The following is a 13,503-nucleotide window of genomic DNA, read 5'->3' on the forward strand; positions in this document are numbered from 1 at the left end:
TCATAATAACAATATATCCAACATCTTCTGTTGGCTAAATTACCCAGCCAAGCGTACAAAGTCACGAGTACAGGTATTTAGGTAAAGTAAAAAAGCTGCCAATCACCTCTTGGCAAACATTGTGAAGCCATTTGATTGATTATGCAGACAATAATAGAGGTTCCTGCATTATTTATTTATTTACGTGTAATTTTCAACCATTTTTTTTCATGATAATACGTACCTGTATCTAAAACGAGAGTGCCTGGGTAGAACCACAGAGACGACCTTTCTTAGACCTCATTGACAAGGAGTGTCTATGATGCCAACTCTCAGTCACGCAAGCCCTCAAGCAGTCTATCCTCCAGCCAACGGCCTGTTCCTTCTTGATTTCCAGGCGTGGCAGGAGAAAGCAATGAGACATTTTAGACTAAAATACACCCTTGGCTTTCTGAGAAAACTGCTACTTATATAAGATTGACAATATGACCATACTGTTATTTTGACTGGCTTTGGTTGACACATCCCTGTTTAGTTTTGGAGGCATGATTTTCCCATTGCTTGTGGTGACTCTTTTATTGATTTTAATGAACTTTATATACTGCCACTTTAGTGAGTGTTTACTCCTCACTTTGACTGCTGGATCTTTGTAAAAGTCATACCATCCTATGTGTACCTAAGAGGCCGCCGATAAGATTTGATTACACAAAGTGGCTGTGCGTGTTCATTACAAAAGAGTCGACTATCACTTTAAGCATCTTGACTAGGTGTTGCTCTCAAGTTTTTTTTGTCTTCATGTGTTTTATAAAGTTTATAAGTGGTTTGTGAGATCCAGATGATCACATATACAGATAGACAAATGGATACACAAGTAACATTAGATCAACGGCAATAGCAATATACTGTAAATTAGTTTCAGAAACACATTCACTAACCCTAACATTGTTTTATCATATTACATATTACACCAAACAAATATTTTTTTTTAACTCTAATGGATGAATTAATAACCTACTACTATATTTGTGATTTTAAGGTTAGGCTTGCATCAGTTGTTCTTATGATGTAATGGTCTTAAATGGCAAATCACTTCCAACCTATTAGTATATTTTGTGATTTTAGGGTTGTGCTTGCACCAGTTGTGTACTTATGATGTAATGGTCTGATATGGCAAATCACTTCCTGGTCTGGGTGTATTACTCTGTGAGCTGCCACGCCGTTGCTTTGTTCACGTAAAAGAGTTTGTTTTAACCGGTGGGTGTGAAAGCCGCCCCTGACTGTGCCATTGTATGTGTCTTGATTCAAAGACAAAGGCAAAGCTCTCTTGGATTTGTCAGCGATGATTATGTCGACCCGCACTGTCTGATAGCTGAGTGCAACGCTGTCTGGGTCACAGCAAGCCAACTTGCTGAGCCTAAAATTTCTCCCTTGGCTAACATGACCTCATTACATCACCCAGCAGATACCTTTAATGTGCATTTGCTTATTGCGTCGATAAAAGCTGACCGGCCAACCCCAAACTGGTCGGTGCACAAGCTTTTGTCCTTGCTCAGCTGAGAGCCGTAAACACGTGGATCACAGCTGCGTGTGCATTTATGATGTTTGTGCTGGATTAGCATAGGAAGTGTTTCAAAGGTCGGAATGGATTCCACGGTCACACGAGTGAGCCATACAGAGATCGAGAGTTAGAGCCTGACCGGTTTTCTGAGTCAATGAAAGGAAACTCGATGCCTTTCCTGTTTGTGGTATAGATGAGATTGAGCCGGATTCTTTCATTCATAACAACCCGCTAGGATTTTAATTCTGGAAACCACTGATGTATTATGGGGAATACATTTGGCTGTGTACGGGGGGGTCCAAAGGAGGATTGTTACCTTGACCCCAAGAAAGCTCCACTTAGCCCCGGATCCAAAGAGCTCAAACGTCATCGCTACTTTCGGAGAAACAAGCAGAGATCTACTAATCCTATGAAATCTGTCAAGAATCTTCATGTGGATGACATCCAAGCAAGTTACACTCTAGAAAAACCTTCAGAGGTAGAGAAACATCTAAGCAGTCAGGATAATGACAGTGTCCAGTGTCAACGAGAAGCATTTGCTTCCATTGATGCTTCAAAAGAAATCCTTGCTAAGACCTTAACTTGCACGGTTGGAAGCACTTGTCCAGATGTCAGAAGATTCCGATCTACTGAAGATGTGAAGCTTCATCATATCACCTCTGGAGGTATCCAACCTAAGGATGGTGTTCTTGTAAAGAAGCTACTCAGGCATCAGCTCAGGAGGGCTGTTAGTTTTGGAGCAGTAGAGCATGTGTTACAGACTCAGAGGGGTACGGGTGGGCCTTTGAGTGAGGAAATATTCAAAAGGATTATTTGGGACTCTCAGCCACACAGGAGGACCAGGCGGAGGACCTGCTCTGGTCACATTGAACGTGTTAAATGTATTCCCAGCCAACGGGAGGTAAACAGATCATGCTGTTTATATGTCTTTGGACATAATATATATATCACACTGAGCCTTAAAAAAAAAAAAAGCACTTATTGAGAAACGCCACTACCTGAATTCACATTACTCGAAAGAAAATAAGTTTTGAATAATGCATGTTTTCTTTTAAAATCATTTGCTTTGGCTGCAAAGAAAACAAAATAACAACTGTTTCTGATTGTTGTGCGCGTCAGCCAACGTTCAGCATAGTAAATTTGTCTTTTTTTTTTTTTCCCCCTACCAACTGATATCCTCCGACCGTAAGAGCTGTCATGGATTAGTTTAGGCTTCAGTACTGTATTGGGTAATTTATTACATAACCTTATCTGATGCTGTTGCAGATGTTGCTCTTACTGTTAATGTAACCATTGCGACGAAATTCTTTTATGCCCGATTGTAACTGAATAACTAAACCATGCAAGTTTGAATCAATTGCGTCATTTTTCTTTGGCTACAGATTTCAGAAATTCACGTCACAGGTGAGTCCCAGGACATGACTGCCAAAGAGAGGCTGCTGCTTTGGTCCAAGCAGATAACGGAGGGCTACGTCGGTGTTAGATGTGACAATTTTACGACATCCTGGAGGGATGGCAGGCTCTTCAACGCCATTATTCACAAATACAGGTACGGACAAAATAGTAGGAATCCATCAAATGAGAGATCATTAGCAAATTGCCTGAGGAGCCTAAATGCAATCCTGATCGTAATCTGGCCTGTGATTTAGCGTTTTCAATTAACTCAACAGCCATGTTTTGGGAATATGGAAGAAACCTGGAGTGCCTGGCTACAAATCATAACATATATTTGCTATGCAATAATAAAAAATAAAAAAATATATAGTTTTATAATTGGTCAAATGTTATTGGCCGTTATCTTCAAAACAAAACACTGACTGCTTTCATATTGTGTTTTTTTCTGTTTTTCTAGTTACATTAATGATCATGTGTGTTTTATCACTGACAATTTCATGGATTTCTGTCTTGCATCTTTTGCAGACCCGACTTAGTTGACATGAGCCGGGTCTCGACACAGACCAACCGATCCAATTTAGAGAATGCATTCGGTGTGGCTGAGCAACTTGGGGTTGCTAGACTGCTCGACCCAGAAGGTGTGTTTTTACCCGAGTTGTTATATTCTGTAGCTGGACCAATGAATACACTCCACATCTTGTGACTGAATTTGTTCTTGATCTCTCACACTAGATGTGGATGTTCAGTCTCCTGATGAAAAGTCAGTCATCACATACGTGTCAACACTGTATGATGCTTTCCCGAAGGTTCCCGAGGATGGAGAGGGAATTAGCCCCAATGTAAGTTCATGGCATCCCCCACGAGTGCATCTATTGTTTATGCACATGCTAATGTGGATACTTGTGCTCTTAACAGGATATCGACATTAAATGGGTGGAGTACCAGAACATGATCAAATACCTCAGTCAATGGATCAAACACAACGTCGCCGTAATGGCCGATAGATCATTCCCCAACAATCCTGCTGAACTTAAGGTATCAAACCAAAATGTCATGTCTGACTCTATCTTTGTTTCTGGATGAAAGCTCTGAAAGTTGATTTGTAATTTCCGCACAGGCACTTTATACACAATACCTGCAATTTAAAGAACATGAGATTCCACTGAAAGAGAATGAGAAGACAAGAATAAAAAATTTCTACAAAATGCTTGAGGTACGCAATTTCCAAATTATCAGCTGGGTATGTGTCGTTAAAACCACATCGGTTGTCATAATCCGATAACGTGTCGTTGGGCAGGTGTGGATCGAATTTGGACGAATACATTTACCACCGGGTCATCACCCAAATGATATGGAGAAGGAATGGGGTAAATTAATTGTTGCCATGCTGGAAAGAGAAAAAAGCCTGAGGCCTGAGGTAGAAAGGTATGTGACTATGAATATGCTGTCAGAAAAATTAAGATTTTTTTTTTTATAGCATGCTCAGTCTGTGATTATGGCTTGACGGTCATTACCTCTTTTTAATATTTTTTAACAGTGTTTAAAATTTATTGATCGCTGATAATAGTTTGTACAAATCGGCATATCCAGCTTTGCCTTTGTGGTTGTTAAACACTCCATATTAGCGGCATTGAAAGAAGGGTGTGTTTTCAAAACTGTCAGACAGCAATTACCACCCTTCGGCAGCTTTTATAAAGGAGCACTGTCTCAACCTGCTGTGTGATTTTAGTTCGCCTGAGGACAGAATATTATTTCAGGGTGGGTTGGTCTCACACCCTCCTCACCTAACTCTGCTATAAATAAGAGCATGTTGACATCTCTTCCATCTGTTTGGTAATTTTTAGAGGTTAAGATCCAAACAGTGGACCATGAGAGAATATTAGATCAGCGAAGAGCGATAGGTAGAAAAGATGGCGTACCTAAGCAGGGTGTCGTCGACGAGTAACAGTAGTTTTAACAGCTACGGTTCCAGTGACAACGGCTTCATTAAAACCAGATCGGAACCTTTCCTAATGAATAACGCTTTTGTTCTTAATAACAATATCTCCTTTGGATCCAGGTGGGTTACCTGCTCGGTCTCGAATGTGACTCTTGCATTTTTTTTTTGTACATAGTAATACATGAAAATATTGTTGTTGTTTTTTTTGCAGGCTTGAGACGCTGCAGCAGATTGCCAACAGGGTTCAGCGAGACTGTGTTCACGGCGAGGACAAGTTGGGGCTGGCAAGGCTTTCCCTGCAATCTGTACGTTTTGTATTTTTTCTTCATTTACATGGTTATATAATACGTAAGTGCTCGTAGCACAAAAAAATAAGTAAAATAAAACTGATGTATAGATATCAAAATAGTCATACCTTCATTCGATTTAATTTCACTTATTTTTTTATGTTTCAAAGATTTTCCATGAAGAAAATTATTTATGGAGTGACACAGCAAAAGCAGTATGTTTTTTGGCAAAAGCACCAAATGAACTGTTTGTTTTATTTTCCCAGGATGTTAAACGCCTTGAATCTGGCATCCATCTCCTAAATGAAGCCGAGATCGCCGGCCACCTTTTGGAGTGCGAGAACATCCTGAGACAACAAGTAGTGGACATCCAAGTTCTTCTCGATGGAAAATATCCATTCACAGATCAACTAGTTCGAAGGTAAAAATCCATTTTATGACTTCCTATTGAACAACCTATAATGCTGGCCGAATATCGACGTCACACAATGTTTGTAACCCAGGGTATCAAATCTACGAGACGATCTTCTCTCCCTGAGAGCGCAGTATGCCTCTTTGTACAGCAAAGGCCGCACTTTAACGACCGAGCAGACCAAAATGATGATCTCGGGCATCACGCAGAGCCTGAATTCTGGCTATTCCCAGAACATGAGCATAACTCCTTCACTCAACCAGGGAGGCTTCGGCACCTCTACATTCACCTCGAGCCTTACGCCGTCTTTGAGCCGTGGGCTGCAGTCTGCTTCAGAGCAAAGCTATATGAGCAGCGCTGGCAACATGGAGCCAGGCATCATCAGGCTAGTCGCACCCATGCACATCCCCAAACCCTTAATGAAGTCCACACTGACCGATTCCAGCTTGACAGAAAATGAGGTCAACCTGGAATACATTCAGGACCTGTTGAAATGGGTGGAGGACATGCAGGTGAGGCATCAAGGTTTTACATTTGTCTATCTTGCATTTTTTTATCCAGGTATAACCTAAACTTTTTTTTTTCCAGTTGCAATTAGATGGCTCTGAATGGGGATCTGACATGCCAAGCGTGGCGACGCACTTAGATAACCACAAAGCGGTACAAAGAGCTATCGAAGAATTCCAAATGAGTCTGAAAGAGGCCAAACTGAGTGAAGTGAGCAATCCCGCATGACGAATGAGCAAAATGTTTCGTCTGTTTGAAATCTAATGAGTTTTATTTTTCCCCGCAGATTCAAATGGAACTACCCTTGAAACAAACCTACTCTGAGAAATTAAGCAATCTGGAAAAGCAGTATGAAAAACTTTTGGTAAGTCACATCAGTCTGAATCTTTTAAGGCTTTGCTTCTTATCTCATTTGAATTTATAAACGTTTGCTTTTCAGAGGTGTTCAAAGGAGCGACAAAGCAACCTGGAGAGCCTGCACGACTTTGTGTCTCAGGCAACACGTGAGCTCATCTGGCTTAACGAGAAGGAGGAAGAGGAGGTCGCATTTGACTGGAGTGATCGCAACAGCAACATATCCAAGAAAAGAGACTACCATGCTGTGAGTTTCTCACAAATGCTTCCCATTGAATACATCTTAGCGTGTGCCGGGGATACAGTGACAAGTTCTTTTGTTTTTTTGCTGTAAGTCAGAAATCCGTTAATGTGTCCAAACAGGATCTGATGAAGGAGCTTGATGAAAAGGAAGAAGTGATCAAGTCTGTACAAGACTTAGCGGAGCGTCTTCTTTTTAAGAGTCACCCAGCTCGGTTAACTATTGAAGTAAGCCAACCTTTTATTGTTGCAGTGCTGTCTCCACCCTGCGTGGTATTATTGAAATTCAATGGAGACTTTTCATCCTGGGATATTTTGTCTAATTTTAATACGATTCCTGGCAGGCATACAGAGCTGCCATGAAAACACAGTGGAGTTGGATCCTGCAGTTGTGCTCGTGTGTGGAACAACATCTAAGGGACAATGCTGTTTATTTTGAGGTGAGTCCTCCTTTTAGCTTTAATCTGCTTTGTGCGGCTCACAACTCTTTTCCCTTTTTACAGTTTTTCAGTGATGCCAAAGAAGCCATGGAGTTCCTTCGAAGCTTGCAAGAGGCCATTCAGAGAAAGTACAGCTGTGACCGAACCAGCAGCTTGCACAGGCTGGAGGATCTCCTTCAGGAATCCATGGTAAACTTGCATGGGCATGCAGGGCATTCACAGAGATACTTTTAATGAAATCTGAAGGTGACAACACTGCTTGGGGCTTGTATCGCTTTAGGAAGAGAAAGAGCAGCTTCTTCAATACCGCAACATGGTAGCCGGGCTGATGGGTCGAGCCAAGAATATTGTGCAGCTCAAGCCGAGGAACCCTGACAGCACTCTTCGATCTTCCATCCCTGTCCAAGCCATCTGTGATTATCGACAAATAGAGGTGCAGCTAATCTCCTCAGTAATTGTGAACTCCATGATTACTTAATTACTTATTAGCAATCATTTTAAGTACTACTGAGTTTGTATCACTTTCTTTCAGATAACCATTTATAAAGAGGATGAGTGCGTGCTGGCCAACAACAGTCATCGAGCCAAGTGGAAAGTGATCAACCCTGCAGGCAATGAGGCCATGGTGCCCTCTGTCTGTTTCACCGTGCCCCCACCTAACAAAGAGGCTGTGGAGATGGCTTCAAAGTAAAATGCTTACCTGCATTATTTGATTGCGTGTACTGCGTATGTATGATGTGTTGAAACAAGTGTATTATTTTCTTCCAGAACGGAAGAATTATACCAGAATGTTCTGTCACTTTGGCATCACTCCCACATCAACATGAAAAGTGTGGCGTCTTGGCACTGTCTCATGGCTGATATACGCACCATCCGCCACTGGAATGTAGCTTCTGTATGTTCTTCAGGCGTTGACCATCTCATTCACAATCCACATGACATTGTTCACATTTTCTTTCCATGTTACAGTTTAAAACGATGCTACCAGGTGAGCATCAGCAAGTTTTGAGCAACATTCAGTCTCATTTTGATGAGTTCTTGGAAGACTGTGAGGAGTCTGAGGTGTTCACCGTGGCAGACTGTGCTCAGCTGGAGAGGGACGTTGCAGGCTGCAAGGAATATTACCAAGAACTACTCAAATCTGCAGAGCGAGGTAAGGAAATGTCTGTCATTTCAAATCTAAAGTCTGGAACATATTACAAACGAGTTCTGTTTGTTTGTTTGTGTTAAACAGAGGAACACGAGGAGTCTTTGTACAATAGTTACATCTCAGAAATACGCAACTTCCGGATGCATCTGGAGACCCACGAAGAGCAACTGATCAGGAAAATCCGCACGCCTCTGGACAGAGACGACATGTACCAGAGTCTGCAGCGCATCACTGAGCAAGAGGTCTGATTTGTTGTGGAACATTTAGGAAGTTATTTTTTTGTAATCATGTTTCATTTTTATCCACTTTGTAGAAGAAAATGGAAGAGCTGAACAAATTTAAGGAAGACCTGGATAACATGAATGAAAAATGTGAGGTGTTCCTCAGACAAGCTGCCGGCTTTCCATCTGCTCAGACTCTCTCCGCCGAACTCAGCATTGTGCTTCAGAGCATGAGCCAAGTGCACTCAATGTCTTCTATATACATGGACAAGTGAGTGTGAATTTTTTTTATATCATTAAACTCTTAAGCTTGGGACAAAGAGACAACAAAGTTTGTTGTATTTGACATGTGTGGCAGACTGAAGACGATCAGTTTGGTGGTGAAGCACAGCCAGAGCGCAGAGGCGTTGGTGAAGGCCTACGAATCCAAACTCTATGAGGAAGATGCGATCAACTCTGACCTTCAGTCTATTGAAACAGTCACTTCCATACTGAAGGTGGTGCACATTTATAACCTCTACAGTATATTATTGCCCATTTTGAATAAATATTCTTCCTTCTAATTTCAGCAATGGCGAACCGAGATTGATGAAAACCAGGAGGTCTTCCACAATCTGGAGGATGAACTGCAGAAAGCCCGACTCACCAGTGACCGCATGTTTAAGTCCCACAACGAGCGCGACTTTGATCTGGACTGGCACAAGGAGAAAGCCGACCAACTGAATGAGAGATGGCGCAACGTTCACTCCCAAATTGATAGCAGGTAAGAGTAAATGAATTGTAGATTGAGGGAGATAAACATGGCAGACGGTCCTCTTCCATGACACAACTTTTTTTTTTCCAGGCTTAGGGATTTGGATGCCAATAGCCAATTCCTGAAGCTTTACAAAGACTCCTACAGTAGTCTAGACGAATGGATTCGAGAAGTTGAGGCAGAACAGATAATGGCCCAAGAAAATAAGCCAGAAGATAGCAAGGCTTTTGCTGAAGTGTTGAACAAACAGAAGGTAAGGCAATAGCTGACTCAACCGCTTGTATGTCGTATCATGAATAGCACACATTTTTATATCAAATATTTATGTACAATATATGCTCTGTTTCTTGTTTAGGTTCTTGTTGCTGAAATTGAACAAAAGCAGAGCCAGCTTGATGAATGTCAGAAGTATTCGGAACAGTGCTCCTCTGTCATCAAGGTAATTCGTTGTATTTAAACTCAAGAGTTCCACCATTTTCCACAATGTAAATGTTTTTAGGATTATGAGCTCCTGCTGATGACCTTCAGAGCGATGGTTGATTCCCAACACAAATCTCCGCTCAAGAAACGCAAGCTGCAGAGCTCTTCTGATATTATCCAACAGGAGGTAATTGATCTGACCTTTTATTTATTTAATGCATGTAGTATCTTTATGTCTCAACAATCTTTTTTTTTCTTTTCCCACCAGTTTATGGATCTTCGCACCCGCTATACAGCCCTTGTGACCCTCATGACGCAGTATGTGAAGTTTGCAAGTGAAACCCTGAAGAGAGCGGAAGACGAGGAGGTGAATTTGTCAAATTTATTTATTTTTTCTCATTACAGCAAAACATTTTGGCTGATGTGAATGCTGTGAAGCCCTTCTCATATTTGCATGTTCTTGTGGTGTTTCATTAAACTCCTCTTGCTTTCTCACTTAGCTCTTTTGCAAAGGTTTTATTTGGTTGTTGGTTTATTCCAAGACTATCATGTTACTATTTTGTGGTCATGCTGGTGACTGGTTTTTTTGGGGGGAAGGAGCTGGAGTTTTAAGGATCTTTACTTCTGGTCTTATTGGAGAGTAAAGGCTCTTTAGTGAATTTTAAGTATGTTATGTTTATAAATCGTGGAGCTTTTTTATTGTGTCATGATGACATTCCTGGTTCTTTCTTAAGCTTGCTTCCGCCCTCTTGCAAAAGGGAAAAGGTCAATGTTGTTACGCATACCATGATGGATAACTTATTGTTTTGCATTTTAGAACAAAATGGCTTTTGAAAGAGCAGAGAATGCAAAAAGGACAGAGAGCACGGAGCTCCAAAAAACTGCAGGGGATATAAAACTTAACCAACTTAATCTGCTGGTGCATGAACAAGAGGCCTTGCTAATTGAAAGACAAGCACAGTCGCAAAGGCTGGAAGGAGAACTAAAAACACAACAGCGGATGAATGAAGATCTAACGTTTCAGAAATCGCAGCTTGAGCATGATGTTCGTCAGTGTCAGGCCAAATTGGAGAGAGTAATGGCTGACAAAGCTGCCAGTGAGCAAGAACTAAGTCATTCTAAATTGTTAATTGAGCAGGCAGAGGCCAAGTGGTCCAACGCTCAGAGGAAACTGGACGACCTTGTCAATGAAAACCAAGTTCTGATGGACCGAAGTCCCACATTTCAGAGAAAAATAATAGTGGAGGAAATGAAAAAGGAAAATGTTCAAAGTGATTATTCCAGTGAGTCCCATTCAAACATACTTGGAGAATATCAAAAATTAAAAGAGGATATACAGCAGAAATATGATGAGCTAGCCATGGTCCAGAAGCGAGCAGAAATATCTGAGGAGAAAGCTCAAAGTTATAAAAAGCTGTTGGATGATAGAGATAATCGACTCAAGAAGCTTCAGCTGGACATGGAAGCAGAGCGGTTCAGTCTGAGACAGAAATTAGAAGATCTTCACCAGGAGACACTGACCTTGCAACAAACAATCTCTGAACTGCAAGAGGAAGTCAGAGCACTTAACAGAGCAAAATCCTCACTGGAGCAAAATTCTTTCTTCCAAAATACAGAGGTTGAAGGTCTCAAGGAACAGCTGAAGATTACTCAAGGAGAAATTCACAGAAGGAGCTCCATGGATCAGGATAACATTCAAAAGATTAGCAGTTTGGAGGAAGAGCTCGCTTCGAAGCAGGTGGTGATAAATCAATTGAACTTTAAATGTACTGAGCTTAGAAGATTAAATATGTCGTCCGAAAGTGATTTGAAAGCTCTTCAGCTTCACACTGAGTCGGTCGAAAAAGACAGATCCTATTTAGAGCAAAAGATGAAGTCTTTGAAGAGTGAAATTCAAAACTGGAAGGACCTGCTTCAAGAGGCCAAAGAGGAAGTTGCAGTCATGAAGAGATCTGAGCAAGAATGTCTGTTCAAATGTAAAAGTCTCGAGGCAGGCATTCAAAATTGTGAATTTGTGGCTTCTCAGTTACAAAAGAAAGCAGATGAGTCAAAGCAGGTAAATGCTGACTTGGAAAATAGTTTGAAGAATGCAAAGGAGAAACATGAGCAAGCTCGAATGGAAATAGAGAGAAAAGATCAGCAAATTGAAATTCTAAAGTCTCAGGTAGAAGCAGCAAAGTCACAGGTCAGAATTATTGAGGCAGAGCTCAATACAAAATCCCAGAACTCCCATGAGCTTCAAGTAAAACTGCAAGATCACAGTGAGCATGTGAAAACCTTAACGGAAGAAAATAGCACGTTCAACTGCAACGTCACGAGCTACCAGAGAGAAATAACAGCGCTGAAATCTGACCTTAAGTCTGCCTTAGCTGAAAAAGAGATAGCAGGGCGTAAGGTCCACATACAAAGTGCTGAGATTGATGATTTGAACACAATGTTGAAAAACAAAAATGCAGAAATTCAGAAGGGATCTTCTGTGATAAACAAACATCTCAGCAAAGTTAAAGCATTAGAAGATGAGCTCTTCAAATATGAGCACAATTTCAAGGGCCCAACACAGAGCTCAGACAAAATGACAGGGAATTTAAAGCAGGAGATACTTACTCTTCAAATGGAGAAAAACGCTGCAGAGAAAAATGTTGAAAACTTGAAAGCTAAAGTTTCAGAGTTGAGCGCTTCTCTGCAGAAAGTAAAAGATGAATTGGCTAAAGAGGGCAAAGAAAGGAAAAACAAAGAATCTAGAATAACGCAGCTTGAATGTGAGCAGGAGAAAAATAAAACATTGACAGAAGGGATGTCTAACTCCGACCAATCCCAGTCAAATCTCCAACATGAAAATTTGGTCCTTAAGAGAGAGAAAACTGATGCTCAAGGGAAAAGTATCTCATTGGAATCTGAAATCATATTGTTGAGGGAAAAGCTTCAGTGCAACAACGCAGAAGCAGGGAGAGTGCAAAAAGAAAACTCTCTTCTCAGAGTGAGGACACAGCTGATGGAGGAGCAAGTTGGGAAGTGCAAGAGAATGCTTGAGGAATTGAAAAACAAGCTAGAACTACAGAGGCAGGGCTATGAAAAGCATCTGATGTTAGTGCAGAAAGAAATGGAAAAGAAAGTGATGTTAGCAAAGTCCGAAATCACTAGTGAGACAGATGTGTCACAAAAGCGTTCATATAGTTTAGAATTAGAAGAGATGCTCAATGAATATCTCAAAGAAGAGATCCAAGTATTGAATGTAGCCCCACGAATGACATTGGAACCAAAGCAGCAATTGGGCAACAAATTGGAGAAATTGGAGCAAGAAAAAAATATGCATGACCAAGATTTACTAACGTCAAGATTGCAAAGTACTCAACCTGAAGAGGACAAACTTCAACTATACTCAAAGGTGAATGCTTCACCAAGTAAGGCTCGTTCAACACAGCTCCTACAAGATGCTTATAAAGTGACGCCAAAGGACACTAGCTCCCATCCTGGACCAATCAATTCAAACACCAAAGAGGTTCCAACTCTTCAGAGGGTTCCAACGGAGAAGGAAAACCAGAGATTTAGGAAACAGGAAGTCATCAAAGACGGCCATCACTATTTGAAAGACTCTGAGACTGCTATGCTCAAGACAGCCATGCAGAAAGGAGAACCACAATGCAGCAAGGAGGAGGAGAATCCACTCATGAAAAGCTCAATCGAGGTACGGGACGAAGTCTTTGTGTCAGCAGTCAATTTACCTCTACCATTTTCTTCTGTTATTTCTAATCAAAAGTTCTTTCAATTTTCAATTCACAGATGGCAACATTGAAGAAAGAAGACATTCTAATAGACTTCCAACAAGATGAAATCAAAGTCATTCCTA

The 13,503-nt window shown here is 41.1% G+C and overlaps 1 protein-coding gene across 17 annotated transcripts in view; it reads left to right on the plus strand.

Annotated features, from left to right (window-relative positions):
• The window catches only part of dst (dystonin), a 76,243-nt gene that overhangs the window by 17,740 nt on the left and 45,000 nt on the right, over positions 1–13,503 (plus strand). For 15 of the 17 annotated variants that reach the window (XM_085922624.1, XM_085922612.1, XM_085922615.1 and 12 more), the window contains 27 exons: positions 2,920–3,086; positions 3,458–3,570; positions 3,665–3,771; positions 3,848–3,967; positions 4,050–4,145; positions 4,230–4,357; positions 5,083–5,176; positions 5,425–5,579; positions 5,662–6,082; positions 6,159–6,287; positions 6,364–6,441; positions 6,517–6,678; positions 6,795–6,899; positions 7,016–7,111; positions 7,175–7,300; positions 7,392–7,544; positions 7,644–7,798; positions 7,880–8,006; positions 8,081–8,264; positions 8,346–8,503; positions 8,575–8,753; positions 8,841–8,979; positions 9,052–9,245; positions 9,327–9,489; positions 9,592–9,675; positions 9,736–9,843; positions 9,925–10,023. In XM_085922624.1, coding sequence (XP_085778750.1) covers positions 2,920–3,086; positions 3,458–3,570; positions 3,665–3,771; positions 3,848–3,967; positions 4,050–4,145; positions 4,230–4,357; positions 5,083–5,176; positions 5,425–5,579; positions 5,662–6,082; positions 6,159–6,287; positions 6,364–6,441; positions 6,517–6,678; positions 6,795–6,899; positions 7,016–7,111; positions 7,175–7,300; positions 7,392–7,544; positions 7,644–7,798; positions 7,880–8,006; positions 8,081–8,264; positions 8,346–8,503; positions 8,575–8,753; positions 8,841–8,979; positions 9,052–9,245; positions 9,327–9,489; positions 9,592–9,675; positions 9,736–9,843; positions 9,925–10,023 — 3,840 coding nt within the window. Of the gene's footprint in view, positions 1–1,630; positions 2,439–2,919; positions 3,087–3,457; positions 3,571–3,664; positions 3,772–3,847; positions 3,968–4,049; positions 4,146–4,229; positions 4,358–5,082; positions 5,177–5,424; positions 5,580–5,661; positions 6,083–6,158; positions 6,288–6,363; positions 6,442–6,516; positions 6,679–6,794; positions 6,900–7,015; positions 7,112–7,174; positions 7,301–7,391; positions 7,545–7,643; positions 7,799–7,879; positions 8,007–8,080; positions 8,265–8,345; positions 8,504–8,574; positions 8,754–8,840; positions 8,980–9,051; positions 9,246–9,326; positions 9,490–9,591; positions 9,676–9,735; positions 9,844–9,924; positions 10,024–10,473; positions 10,576–13,503 lie in introns of those variants that run through there. The other 2 variants (XM_085922626.1, XM_085922619.1) reach the window with 2 other exon arrangements.

This window comes from Syngnathus leptorhynchus, chromosome 10 (genome assembly GCF_054491065.1).
Source record: "Syngnathus leptorhynchus isolate UIUO chromosome 10, UIUO_Slep, whole genome shotgun sequence".
NCBI classification, from domain to species: Eukaryota; Metazoa; Chordata; class Actinopteri; order Syngnathiformes; family Syngnathidae; genus Syngnathus; species Syngnathus leptorhynchus.